General features: G+C 39.6%; 5 protein-coding genes across 5 annotated transcripts; 3 read left to right on the forward strand and 2 right to left on the reverse strand.

Annotated features, from left to right (window-relative positions):
• Positions 1 to 737: 737 nt before the first annotated feature.
• LOC127243148 (proline dehydrogenase 2, mitochondrial-like) lies at positions 738 to 2,720 on the forward strand. Its single transcript, XM_051263029.1, has 4 exons — positions 738 to 1,309; positions 1,387 to 2,035; positions 2,130 to 2,370; positions 2,457 to 2,720. Exons 1-4 carry the CDS (start codon positions 764 to 766, stop codon positions 2,527 to 2,529), a joined length of 1,509 nt encoding a protein of 502 aa, XP_051118986.1. The 5' UTR covers positions 738 to 763; the 3' UTR covers positions 2,530 to 2,720.
• Positions 2,721 to 2,729: 9 nt separating this feature from the next.
• On the reverse strand, positions 2,730 to 5,173 carry LOC127243142 (probable inactive ATP-dependent zinc metalloprotease FTSHI 3, chloroplastic). Its single transcript, XM_051263017.1, has 4 exons — positions 3,933 to 5,173; positions 3,522 to 3,845; positions 3,146 to 3,446; positions 2,730 to 3,052 (listed from the first exon to the last, which is right to left on the reverse strand). The coding sequence occupies exons 1-4, from the start codon at positions 4,896 to 4,898 to the stop codon at positions 2,847 to 2,849; spliced, it is 1,797 nt and encodes a 598-aa protein (XP_051118974.1). The 5' UTR covers positions 4,899 to 5,173; the 3' UTR covers positions 2,730 to 2,846.
• Positions 5,174 to 5,412: 239 nt separating this feature from the next.
• On the forward strand, positions 5,413 to 8,309 carry LOC127243265 (S-adenosylmethionine decarboxylase proenzyme-like). Its single transcript, XM_051263193.1, has 4 exons — positions 5,413 to 5,567; positions 5,686 to 5,766; positions 6,638 to 6,787; positions 6,894 to 8,309. The coding sequence occupies exon 4, from the start codon at positions 7,081 to 7,083 to the stop codon at positions 8,179 to 8,181; it is 1,101 nt and encodes a 366-aa protein (XP_051119150.1). The 5' UTR covers positions 5,413 to 5,567; positions 5,686 to 5,766; positions 6,638 to 6,787; positions 6,894 to 7,080; the 3' UTR covers positions 8,182 to 8,309.
• Positions 8,310 to 9,905: 1,596 nt separating this feature from the next.
• On the forward strand, positions 9,906 to 10,559 carry LOC127243310 (stress-induced protein KIN2-like). Its single transcript, XM_051263272.1, has 3 exons — positions 9,906 to 10,029; positions 10,121 to 10,189; positions 10,310 to 10,559. Exons 1-3 carry the CDS (start codon positions 9,973 to 9,975, stop codon positions 10,382 to 10,384), a joined length of 201 nt encoding a protein of 66 aa, XP_051119229.1. The 5' UTR covers positions 9,906 to 9,972; the 3' UTR covers positions 10,385 to 10,559.
• A 111-nt stretch (positions 10,560 to 10,670) lies between these two features.
• On the reverse strand, positions 10,671 to 13,270 carry LOC127243163 (6-phosphogluconate dehydrogenase, decarboxylating 1). Its single transcript, XM_051263052.1, has 2 exons — positions 13,124 to 13,270; positions 10,671 to 12,320 (listed from the first exon to the last, which is right to left on the reverse strand). Exon 2 carries the CDS (start codon positions 12,309 to 12,311, stop codon positions 10,842 to 10,844), a length of 1,470 nt encoding a protein of 489 aa, XP_051119009.1. The 5' UTR covers positions 12,312 to 12,320; positions 13,124 to 13,270; the 3' UTR covers positions 10,671 to 10,841.
• Positions 13,271 to 13,747: the final 477 nt, after the last annotated feature.

The raw sequence follows: 13,747 nt of genomic DNA on the forward strand, positions 1-13,747 counted from the left end.
AAAGTAAAAAATAACAAGTATTATATACATTCTCATTAAAACTCATAGGCAAATGTTTGAATCTACATTTTTAAAAAAAAAGTAGTGAGTGTGGATTCTGGCTTTATAAAAATAAAAACAAAAAAAATAAAAATAATATATATATATATATATATATAAGAGTTTTACATTGTCCAAGACTCATGGTATAAAATTGATTGTATAAATCTCCATCTAAGAAATTCCCTAAAAATGGATTAACACACACTATATTTCTTTAAATATAACTTAGGAAATTTCAGAAAAAATAAAATGAAATAAAATCGGTGGCATAGATAGATAGATAGATGGATCTAAAGGAGTCATATTATATTGATCTTGACAACATTCCCATATACTTACTATCTAACATAAAAAAGTACATTCACAATATATTAACAATTTTTTTATTTTATTTTATTTTATTTCTTTTGTCATGTTTGGAAAGAAAAATTGATAAAATCCAAAAATGATTTGAAATCCAATAAAATGATTTCCATACCATGTATCTTTTAAACTTTTCAAATTTACCATCTGAGTCGCCACGTGGCGGATACAGAATCAACGCCGCATTCGAGATATCATAGGAATAGGGTTCGGATCTCATGCATAAATTACGACGAAATGGCCACGTGGATTTCGGCGGCTACGGCTATATACAGACCCACCACTGCCCTTCCTTCTTCACTCAGTAACATTTCATTCCCAGCAGCAGCACCACCACCAGCAGCAACCTCCGCCGATCATGCCGCGCAGCATTAACTCCAAGGCTTCGCGCGATGTCCGGCCAACGGTTCAGCGCTACATCCGTTGCCTCCTCTCCTCCGGCGGCGCCGGCCACCCGGAACCGTCGCTGAAACAGTCTCCCAAACAGCCGCCTCCGCCGTCGCCGCCGCCGCTGCCTAAGACCATAGACCTCGACGACCACACGAAGCTCTACGCCTCCTTCACGACGGCGAAGCTAATGAAGTCGTGGCTGACGCTGAAAGTGGCGGCGAAGGGCTCTGTCGCCGCCGTCGGGTCGTGGGTGATCAACTCACGTGCCATGGACGACCCGATCGCCAAGGCCGCCATTCTTGGGTTCACCGAGCGGACCTTCTTCGGCCATTTCTGCGGCGGGAAGGACCTGCTGGAGGCCGGCCGGACTGTGCAGATGCTTTGGGATACTGGCCTTAATGCTATGTTGGATTACGGCTTGGAACACTCCGACGATAACCTCTCCTGCGACCGGAATTTGGCTGAATTCCTTGCCTCCATTGAATGGACCAAATCACTCCCCAATTCTCAATGCGTGAGCCCCAAATTAATATAACAATAGAAATCCTAATTTCATGCAATCAGAAACCCTAATTTCTAATTTTGGCGCAGGTGAGCTTCATCGTGGTGAAAATCACTGCAATCTGCCCAACATCGCTGCTGAGACGACTAAGCGATCTACTCCGATGGGAGTACAAGCGTGGCTCGATTGATCTGCCATGGAAGCAGGAGACATTGCCGATTTTCACAGACATCAGCCCATTATACCACACGATAAGATGCCCTGCACCTCTGACTCCAGAAGAAGAAAGAGATCTTCAAATAGCCATCGCCAGACTGGAGACGATCTGCGAGAGGAGTGTAGAAGCAAACGTACCTCTGTTAATCGACGCCGAAGAAACAACTACCCAACCCGCCATAGATTACCTTGCTTATTCTGCTGCAATCAAATACAGGCTCCCCGACGGCAAGCCTTTGATATTCAACACAATCCAGGCTTATTTGAAGGATTCTTTTGAGAGGTTGAAATCGGCTATGGGAGCCGCCGATCGAATCGGAGTGCCGTTGGGGATCAAATTGGTGAGGGGCGCCTACATGTCGTCCGAGAAAATCTTGGCCGCCAATTTGAGGGCTGATCACCCACTTCACCCTGTTCTTGAGAGAACTCATGATTCTTACAACGACTGTGCAGACTTTTTGTTAAACGAGGTCGCCAAGGGGAAGGCTTCAGCAGTTATGGCGACCCACAACATTGAATCTGGTAATTAATTCAACTTTGGTTAATTAATAGCTCGTCTTTGCATGTATGAATGTATATTTGTATCTATCGATTAAATGAGGTGTGCTATTTTTAGGTTATATTATTGCTGGTAAAGCAAGACAATTGGGGATTGCGAAAGAAGATCCTTCCCTGCAATTTGCTCAGCTGTATGGAATGTCGGATGCGCTTTCGTTCGGGCTTAAGAACGCCGGTTTTAAGGTTAGCAAGTACTTGCCATTCGGACCGGTCGAGCAGATCATGCCGTATCTACTACGACGGGCAGAGGAGAACACGGCGGTTCTGGGTACTTCGAATTTTGATAGAGATCTCATGAAGTAATTAACAATGCTTAATATTTCTCTTGCAAATTTGACCTTAGTAGATACTGTCTGATAAACTGGTGTTTGCTTTGCCTGTGCAGGAAGGAATGGGTGAGGAGACTGAAATCAGGAATCCGTGGGGAGGGTGGTGATGCAGTAGCTATTCAAACTTAATTTGCTGACAAGAATAATGGAAGTGATTCCAACTGTAATTGGAGGGTGTGCTGTTTTGCCTAGGTTTTTAGTCATGGTTAAGTTCGTCGATCAGCTTGGGTTTGTACATAGAGATTGATGAACTGCACCATGATATTAGGTCGATTTCTTTTTCTTGTTTTTACTTTATGTAATAAAACAGGTAGTGATATTGGTTGATGTATACAACAAAACAGATTATAGCAAATTTCAGGCCTTTAGTTTATGGTAGGTTTTTGAACAAAAGTAACACAGCACGTGAATATCCATTCAAAGTTGCAATATAAACCAAAAAAATTTTAGCTGAGTGTTTGGTACCCTAGAGATCCTCCTTGCATTCCATCTCCTCTTGCATTCTCGTTTCTGCTCATCAGAGAAGGCAGCCATGGAAATAGCTTCCCGAGCTCCTTGCTAATCGTTCCGGGAGCCGTTTGCCTGCCATTTATTCCGAACTTGGCTCTTTCGATAGCTTCCATGATGTCTTCCCGAGATACATCCTCAGCCCCTGTTTGATTCAACACGGCTACAAGTTTAGAGATACAGAATCCAAACTCTATACGTGAATAAGGAATTTCTGGAGGACAAAAGTTCATATCACCTCGGCGAGCTGCAAGCAGGGCTGCCTCGTTGACAACGTTGGCAAGATCAGCCCCGACAAAGCCTTGTGTAAGAGATGCGACAAGATTACAAATAAGATCGATGTCTTCCTCTAGGGGAACGCCTCTCAGATGTATAGCCAAAATCTTCTTTCTTCCGTCTTCATCCGGCTCTCCCACGTATACTTTTCTTGAGAATCGACCGGGTCGACACAGAGCCGGGTCCAAGGCCTCGGGTCTGTTTGTTGCTGCAATTACAATCACACTTGTATCTGACTCAAACCCATCCATTTCTGTCAGCAACTGGACACCGACAAACAATCATAAGGGCCAGCCGGTTTGCGCTGAAATGAGATGAAATTATGTAACAGGGGATACCTGGTTCAGTGTTTGGTCTCGTTCATCGTTGAAACTTCTTCCACGCTTTCCACCAACTGCATCAAGCTCATCGATGAAAACAATTGATGGTGCATTCTTCCGAGCAACATTAAAAAGGTCCCTTATCCGGGCAGCCCCTCTACCAACAAATAATTCAACAAATTCACTAGCAGAAACTGAAAAGAAGGGCACTCCCGCCTCTCCAGCAACGGCTCGTGCTAATAATGTCTTTCCCGTTCCAGGAGGACCTACGAGCAGCACGCCTCTGGGTAATTTGGCGCCTAGCTTACTATAGTTTATAGCTCCTTGGAGGCAACATACTATCTATTAAGTAGAACAAACATTAAAAATCAGGTGATTCGTCAAAACAATTTATTCAAGATGATTTCTGTTAGTAGGGAAATAGCATACCTCCATCAGCTCCACCTTTGCAGTATCGACACCCTCCACATCTTCAAAGTTAATCGATTGATTTCTAGGCCTTCTTTTCTTGGCTGGACTATTCGCTGCAGAAAGCTGTCGATAAAGAAGCCACATTAAAGGAGCCAACGGTATCCACAATGTGAGCACTGTGATCAATGTAGTCCTCATGGCCATTAGTGCTGACTGAGGTGCTGAACTGTACATAGTCCCCTTTTCTCTCATCAAATAAAGGAGGTAGCTCTCGTCATGATCGATCTTCCTTGTCGAAAATTCCCAGGCTGGGGATGCTTTCGTAGGCTTGTTAAGTTTCGCCTGCATATTCCTTTCAGCCTGATTACCTGGTTCAACATCTTTGTTGCCACTAACATCTGGAATGGTTTCATCACATTCATCACTCCATGATTTTGAATTAAAGTATATGGAACGAGTGCCCTCCTGGAACAAAACCTTAGCCACATTTCCATTTTGAAGGCTCATTATCAGGTCAGAATAGGGAACGGATTTTGGAGTTGGCATTGCAGTAATTTTCAGAAACAAAAAGCAAAGGCCTAAGACAACTGATACAGAAGCAGAAAACGTCACTCTCCTAACATTTTTCCGAAGAAATGTCAAGAAGCCCTCTAAAAACGACCTGATTGAACTCTTCTTCAATTTTCTAATCAATAATCTTAACCTAGGGCGCAATCTCAAAGAAAATTTCTTTCTCACTTCACTATTTCCTTCTCTAACCAAACGAGCATCGCCATGAATCTTGTCACTGGCCACAAAACTAGTCCTATTGCTACACAACAACAACCTACGAGTAACTCTACGAGAGCAATAACTCAAAAAAGAGGGATTCGAAACCAAGGGAATACAATTATTTGGCGCCGAATAAGTAAGAGCTCTCTGTTTCCAGGACAAGCTGGATTTCCCAACACAAATATTATTCCAAGCAAGAGGAAAAGATGCCATCTCTCTAAGAATAACAACCACAATTTCCCATGAAACCAGAACAAAGTTTGCCTCAATTTACTCCAAACACAGCAACTAAATGCACTCTCGAAACTGAAAATTACCTCATCCTTCCAACGAACGGATCGAACAGCTTGTTTACGACACTTAATCGTCTCCGGAAGAGATGACCTCACTCCTTGGGTCCAAGATAAGAGTCAATATTTGGTTCTTCTTCTTCTTCACCAGAGCTATATCCCACCATGGTCAGGTCAGCTGATTGGGTGTGTGATCCATCTCCGTAGGGCTGAATCAGTCATGGAACTACTTATAGTATTGGGCTTCTTAATTCGGTCTCATTAATGTTTTGGGCCTATATTATTTTAGTGGGCCGCAAAAGGCCCATTTCACATGTCTTGGCGATAAAGCAAGAGAGGGGTATATTAGTCAAAGAACATTATTATAGCGGCAGAATTAAGCGGAGGGATTATTTGAATGCCTCAACCAGATTACCAGTATTATCGAAGGACTTGTTCACCAACGGTTTCTTCTACAAATACGTTTCGCCGCATGAGCGAAATCTAGAAACTTCTATAAATGCTTCTCCGATCTCTCATTCGATCGAGAGAACTGTCAAATTTAGGTTTTGGTTTATTTTCCTCTCCAATACTCGTACTTTGGATTTGAAAGGTTTGAACGTCTTCTCTCTCTACTGCTCGTGAGATATCATCGGCGTTTGGTTTGGATCTATTGTTTTTATAGCCGCCTAATGAGATTTTTTTTTTTTTTTCTTAATTTGTGTTTTCAGGATTGCCTGTTGAAGATCTCTGGAATAAATTTAGTTTTGGTCGATTATCGCCCTCCTTGACACATCCATTGGTATTTTTTTGTAAGTATATGCATTTCTCCAATGGGAATGTTTATTACGATCCTTTTGATTTTGCGTGCGGTACTTGTATATATGTATGCATGGTATCGCGTTCTCTTGATTACCGCATCTGATTGAATCAGTCGCTGGAATTTTGATTGGTTTTTATTCTATTATTGCTATTCTCGCCATCAGAAATGGCAGATTCATAAAGCAGATCGATGCAATGTTGTGCCTTAAAATATATGTTATGTTCAAGGTTTTGTATATGATCTTTTTTCTGCACACGTGTTTTGGGTTTTACATTCTTGATAATTCTGAATTGTGTGCATCAGTTTCTTCAATTGATTGGTTTTCCTTTAATCGTCGTCATTATCATGGTATTTTTAATTGAGTATCATAGCAGCATTGGCTGTGATTTTGGACCTAGGATACAACTTTTATCTTTTAGCGTACGTATTGAGTAGCCGAGTTTGACTATTGTCTATTGACCAGGCTGTGAAGTGTTGTTGACAAATCATTGACTGAATTTATACTCTTTACCTATTTACTTATCTCATGTTTTTGCTGGTGAATTGCATTTTACTTGTATTTCCATCTCAAGTGGAGGTATTAAAATGGCTATTGTTCATTATTATACTTTAGAAACATCTAGGTTTGTACACAGTGGATGTACCCCAGACAGGATTCATTTTACGGTTTTCTGTGTTGAAACCTCATCATCAAAGTTGCTTTTTTCTCCCCATTCCTTTGCACCATCTTTTGTCTTTATAGCCAAAAGTTGTTTTGAGTTACTAACAAAATACACAACATATGTAATGTTATTAACTTATGTCATTCCTCCTATTGTTTCTAGTATGTCCTGAATAATCTCGATTGATTGATGTGGCAGAGGGAACTGGATGATCTGATGGAGTCAAAAGGTCGCAAGAAAAAGTCCAGTAGTAAATCCCTACTCTACGAAGCTCCCCTTGGATATAGCATTGAGGACGTTCGACCACACGGAGGAATCAAGAAATTCAGATCTGCTGCATACTCCAACGTAAGTTTTAACCAAAAAATATCCATGCACTCTCTGATTCCTAATTTTTCATACATGTTATGAATCATTGATTAATCTTATCATTCTGTATGGTTCTTCAATGCAGTGCGTTCGAAAGCCATCCTGAGATAGTCCAGAGTGTTACACCAGCCACTTCCAGCTCCTTAGAATAGCTTCCCAATAATTAAATTCTGCAATCCTTTGTTTTCTTCTTCTTTGGCAATCCTTTTTTCTTTTCTTCTTTCCTTCCTCATCATTGTTTTTTCTTCCTACCCTCTGCTTAAGCCAGCCCCATGGCCATGTCCTACCCTCCCTCAGCAATCGGATTCGAAGGCTACGAAAAAAGGCTCGAGATTTCTTTCTCTGAGCCTGGCCCTGACTCACTGTCCGACCCTTTAGGTCTCCGGTCGCTTACTAAATATCAGTTGGATGAAATCTTAGATCCTGCAGAATGCACGATTGTCTCCTCCCTGAAGAACGATGAAGTCGACTCCTATGTCCTTTCAGAGTCCAGCCTCTTTGTCTACCCATACAAGATCATAATCAAAACTTGTGGGACTACTAAACTGCTGCTCTCTATTCCTCCCATCCTCGAGATGGCCGACATGCTCGAACTTACTGTGGAATCTGTTAGATACACTCGTGGAAGCTTCATCTTTCCCGGTGCTCAGCCGTATCCCCACCGGAGCTTTTCCGAAGAAGTTAATGTTCTCAACATTCATTTCTCCCGACTCGGCCTGGCCAGCAAAGCCTACGAGATGTGCGGTGCCGATGATCACGAGAAATGGCACGTGTACTCTGCATCTGCATGTGCCAAACCGTCGATGGACTCTGACTCTGTTTACACCCTGGAGATGTGCATGACCAATTTGGATCGGAAGAAGGCCTCTGTCTTTTTCAAGAACCAGTCCTCCTCTGCAGCTGCCATGACTGAAGCTTCTGGCATTAGGAATATACTCCCAGGCTCCGACATCTGCGACTTTGAATTCGATCCCTGCGGCTACTCCATGAATGCAATCGAAGGCAGCGCTGTCTCTACCATCCATGTCACCCCTGAAGATGGTTTCAGCTACGCCAGTTTCGAAACTGTTGGCTATAACTTCAAAGAATTGGACTTGACCTCATTGCTGGAGAGGGTGGTGGCATGCTTCCAGCCAGCAAAGTTTTCTGTGTCTTTGCACGCATCGTTGGAGTGCCAACTTGCAGCCGACTTCCCACTTAAACTTGATGGATATTCCTGTGGAGAAAGTAGCCTTGAGGTGGTTGGCAACAATGGAGGATCGATGATCTACGCCAGCTTCGTCAGTGCGAAGGGTTGCGTATCGCCACGCTCGATTCTACAATGCTGTTGGAGTGAGAATGAAGATGAGGAGACAAGAAGTGAGGATTGTTGATGATGAATGATACAAGAAAGAATACATGCATTCATATGTAACAAACTGGAGTGTGGTTTGATGACTACTTTTTAAATTTCTGAAATTGCTTTTTATTATGTGTTATAAATGAAAGGAGTGTTGGAGAATGGGTGAATAAATTGGGCTCTACTTTTAGAGTAAAGTTCTCTCTGTGACTGTTAGACTGAATTTTTGTATCGAAGACATCTCGGATACCTTATTTGGTTGATGTGAACAGCTGAGGATTTCTTGTTTTTGAGCGTGTCACTATGTTCAGCCAGTAGTGTTTCTGCTTAATGAAGAGAGTATTGCCATGAGGTGCCTAAACTGATTATTTTCCTTAAAAAATTATCTAGACAAATAAGTAGGGATATACAACTTTAAATTTCTAGAGTATATACTTTTTTATTTAATTTTTAAGTGAATAGTAAGTTCCAAAATATTTTAAAATCTATATAAAAATTTAAGATTTAAATATTTTTTATTTTTTATTTTTTATATCATTTATAAGTTCATTATTTATACATACTTTATTTAAAAGTATAGCTATTCTATAAAAGAAAAAAAAAAAAAAAAGAATTTAACATAATACAAAATTGTCAAATAAATTGTGTAATCTTGTTGAAATTATTTAAAATTTATAACTCCATATTAACAGTTTTATACACAGTTTTATACTAATAAAAAATTATCTTTATTATATCATGATTTGATATACAGTAAAATATTGTTGATATAAATAACACAAAGTCAAATAAAATGACATGACAATAAAGTTTGATATATTTTGACAACAAATGTATGATAGGCAAAACCGAGGCGTTGGAATTTGAATAAATGACTTCACGATCACAAGTCCAACGTATTCAAATAAGAGTTCCATAGATGATTATTCATGTATTTCCATGGATGCATCATATATAGATTTACTATTATTAATATTATTTTGTTAAAGAAAATATAATTCTACAACACTATTTTTTGAAAAATTTAACTATTTGAGAAAAAAAAAAAAAAAAAAAAATCATTTTGCTTACGATTTGTAATAATAGAGAAAATATGGTCTTTGGGGAGATGAGTCGAGTGCAATAATATTTTTAGACGCATCATTTTACTAATATATCTAGATATTAACTCTATATTAAATTTTTTATATATGATAGATATTTATATAAAAACAAAATATTAGCATGTTTAAGTTTTAAAATGTAAAACCTTTTGTTTTTGTAGGTACATAGTTCGTAGTTATAGAATATATGTAGATTGGTAAGTAGTATATATAGAATATAAGCAGACACAATATTAACTGATAGCATATAATGTTGCACTCCATAATGTCAAACTATTCTATATACACACCCAAATGAACTTACACTTGCCTACAAATTCTGGTTACATGCAAAAAAAAAAAATCACTAGAATTAATTTCATTGTTCAACAATATATAATTATATTATATAAAAACTGTATTTGTTTTTATTCAATGTCATACCAAAAATTCCAAAAGTAGACATGTTTCAATGGCAATGGCAATGGCATTCCATAGATTGAGGAAGCAGTAAACGAAGGGTGGAGATTAATTGAAGGACATGAGTTCCTCCGATCCGCGGGGGGTGGGTAGCATTCTTCGTAAAGGGACACGTGGCAGCCTCTGAAGAGGGGCCTAAATGCTATAAATAGCAGTGCCACCATTTTCATTCGTCACCAGCAGCAACCAAAGTAAACAAAACACCATCTGCACTCACTCAAGTTGTTTTACAACCTTCTTTTTCTTTTTCTTCATCTTTGATCATGGATAACTCCACCAACGTGAGCTACCAAGCTGGCCAGGCCAAGGGCCAAGCCCAGGTCAGAAATCAAACAAACACTTGATATACATACATACACATTCTTGTCTTCATATATATATATATATGTATGTATGTATGTATTTGTGCAGGAGAAGGGCAACCAGGTGATGGACAAGGTCAGCAATGCTGCACAATCAACCGTGGAGTCTATGCAGCAGGTACTCTAATTACTTTCTTTCCTAATTTATAAAAACAAAAAGAAGAAAAAGGAAAGAATCCTCGTTCTCGATGGTTTTGCTGATGATGACGATGATGGTTGTTTTGTTCTCGGGATGTAGGCTGGGCAGCAAGTGCAGGCCAAGGCACAAGATGCTGTCGAATCTGTGAAGAATGCAACTGGGATGAACAAATGACTTCTTTACTTTTTGATTTGATCATCAATTTATGTCTCTTTCTCTGATCCATCTCTCAGTAGCTTGTTAATTTGTTTTAGTTTATGTTTGATTTGTTGTTTTATGGCAATCCTTGATTTGATTGCTTTCTTCCCTGGCTGTTTGGAGCCATGGTGATGATTTGTACTTCTCTTTCTTGACCAAATAAATACACTTCTGGTTTTTTTTCTGAAATTCTTTTCCCATATATTTCTATTCTGTAAGTAAATGATAATGGAAAAGCCTAAACATATCAGCAAAATGAAGATGAAGTATAAAGATGGATTGTATAATTAGGAAAGCAGAAAAAGGGTGTCTTAGTTTTTAAAGTCAATTGATTGAAGAAACAAGACATGAAACTTCTCACAGTTTGTGGTGTCGGTAGGGCGACGTTGGAGCCAGCCTTTATTCAGGAAGATTCGCAGCCGGATGATCGAGCTCAGTTGTCTTTCTTTTTAGCCATCTTAAACCACTCGGTATGGAAAGATCCCGGCACATCAACTCTTTCGTAAGTGTGGGCGCCAAAGTAGTCTCGTTGAGCTTGGATCAAGTTCGCCGGCAGCCTCTCCCTTCTGTAAGTGTCGAAATAAGCAAGACTAGCAGACATACCTGGGGTGCTGATGCCCGAGTTGATTGCAAGGCACACGACTCTTCTCCAAGCAGATTGTCTGTCGATGATTTCCTTCGCAAACTCTGGGTCGACCAGGAGGTTAGCAAGATCCGCGTTTCTGTCATACGCCTTCTTGATGCGATCCAAGAAAATGGCACGAATGATGCAGCCTCCTTTCCAGATCCTGGCCAGCTCCCCAAGCTTCAGGTCCCATCCCTTCTCGATGCTCTTTGCGCGAATCAGATTCATCCCCTGAGCATAGCTGCATATCTTCGCGGCATAAAGTGCCTGCCTGACATCGTCGATCAGTTTCTTCTTATCAATTTCTTGTTCGGTTAGAATGTCGCTGAAGCCATCAGATTTGAACACTTTTGCAGCCTCAGTCCTTTCTTCTTTCAAACCGCTGAGGAATCGAGAGTCTAGAGAAGCTTCGATTGTAGGAGCTGCAACTGAAAGTTCTGCTGCTTGCTGGACAGTCCACTTACCGGTACCTTTCATCCCGGTTTTGTCCAAGACCTTGTCGACAAGATAGCCATCTCCCTTATCATCCTTGATTCCGAAAATATCAGCGGTGATTTCAATCAAGAAGCTGAGAAGTTCGCCTTTGTTCCACTCCGAGAAGACATTTTTTAGCTCCTCATTTGTGAGTTTTCCTACGGATTTCAGCACGTCGTAGGCCTCAGCAATAAGCTGCATGTCTCCGTATTCGATTCCATTGTGAACCATCTTAACGAAATTTCCTGATCCTCCTTTCCCAATATATGTCACACAGGGACCACTGTCAGGAACTTGAGCTGCTACTTTAAGAAGGATGTCCTCTATATATTTGTAGGCTTCAAAGGACCCTCCGGGCATCAGAGAAGGTCCATTTCGAGCACCTTCTTCGCCGCCAGAAACTCCCATGCCAAGGTACTGGAGACCTAACTCCGCCATTGCTGTCTCCCTTCTTTCAGTGTTCTCGTACCACTCGTTTCCACCATCAATGATGCAATCACCTTTCTCCATGTAAGCAGACAGCGTTTTGATTGTCTGATCAACAGGTGCCCCAGCCTTGACGAGCATGATGATCACCCTAGGCTTTTGGATTGAGAGGACAAATGACTCAGGATCATGGAAACCAAACACTGGAAGATTTCCTTCAACCTTTGCTCTCTCAACCGTCTCATCAACCTTGGATGTAGTTCGATTGTAAACTGAAATGGGGAAGCCTTTCTCAGCAATGTTGAGGGCTAGGTTTTGTCCCATGACAGCAAGACCAGCCAGGCCTATCCTGGTTAGTTTCGGTGATTGCAGGGCCATTGTTACTTCCTGCCAGTAATCAAAGCCATCTTATTGGAATCTCAAAGCTATCCCAACACATAAAGGAAAGATTGCTAAAGATCTACTAATTTTTGTAGTTTGAAAGCTCTTGATTATCAATGGTTCATAGAAGGAACAAAAATAACAACATACTGCCAATTCTGAATGCACAAGAAGATATTTGAATCATGAAAACATAATCGATTCAGAATCAGGTCCATTTAAGTAATCCAATGAAGCAATGAAAACACAAGCCAAAAATCCGAAAAAAAGGAACTCCACTTTTATCAATATTTAACAAATTGAGAACTCATCAAACAGAAACCTAAGTAAAATCTCAGCCTCTTCCACAATAACTCATGCATAGTTACGATGATGAAGAAAAAGAACCACAAACAAAAAAGTTATGAACTGCATATATTCATTCTATTGGGAGTCAGAGCTAAAACTAGGCATCTACTTGTTTGAGGATCTCAGGATTAACTTCCTGTTTGAAACTCATGCTAAATGAGATCTATAATGCTGATCAAAGATAATATCAGAGGAAATATGGCGATTAACAAATCTGCATCTCATTCAATCCGATCTAACTCAAATCAAACCACACTAGCACAACGACAACGTGGAACGATCCTATCCTAGCGAAGAAGTGATCATCAAATAGGAATTCCACAAAACGATCCTTACAAACTCAGAAAGACAGCACCTTCCACAATCAGATCAACGAAAAACATAGACCAACAAAAAAAAAAAGAATCACAGACAAGAAACAATCAAGAACAACACAAATCAAATTAAATCCTCAAACAAACCTCGAATTTTTGGCCACTCGACTTTGAAAAACAGCAATTAGCAGCCAGCGTCGATGAACCTTTCTCTAATTCTCTGATTCTGATGAGGTCAAATTTGGCCGCTTACTTGTCCCATTTATATTATGATATTATTAATAGTTCTTTTTTGAAGGATCCTTCCAGTCACAGCACTTTGACCACCCCCCACCTTCCATTTTTTTTTTTTTTTTTTTAAATAATAAAAAATATATTAATTAAAATAATTAGTGTATAATAAAAGTAATTTAAAATTAAAATATTTAATTAATTTAATTAAAATTTTAAAAAATTTAAAAATTAATTTTTTTTTAAATAACATTATTCTTTTAAGAAAAATAAAATAAAAAGATGATCACGCTAAATGATAACGGAAAAGTAATTACTTTCTACATATGAATTTTTATATATAACTCACGTATATAAATTATAATTATATTGTCAATTTAATATTATCAGTAAGTAATTTAACAAAAATTATAGATGGTCCAAACAGGGTTGATGGGAACCAACTAAATTAATTAAATTGGCGGACTTTTATTACCTCTGCCAAATTTATTGGGACCAACTTTTTAGGTACAATTTGTCCAATTGGATGTTGTTGGCACG

The sequence above is a fragment of the Andrographis paniculata genome, unplaced genomic scaffold, assembly GCF_009805555.1.
Source record: "Andrographis paniculata isolate CXL003 unplaced genomic scaffold, ASM980555v1 Contig19END, whole genome shotgun sequence".
NCBI classification, from domain to species: domain Eukaryota; kingdom Viridiplantae; phylum Streptophyta; class Magnoliopsida; order Lamiales; family Acanthaceae; genus Andrographis; species Andrographis paniculata.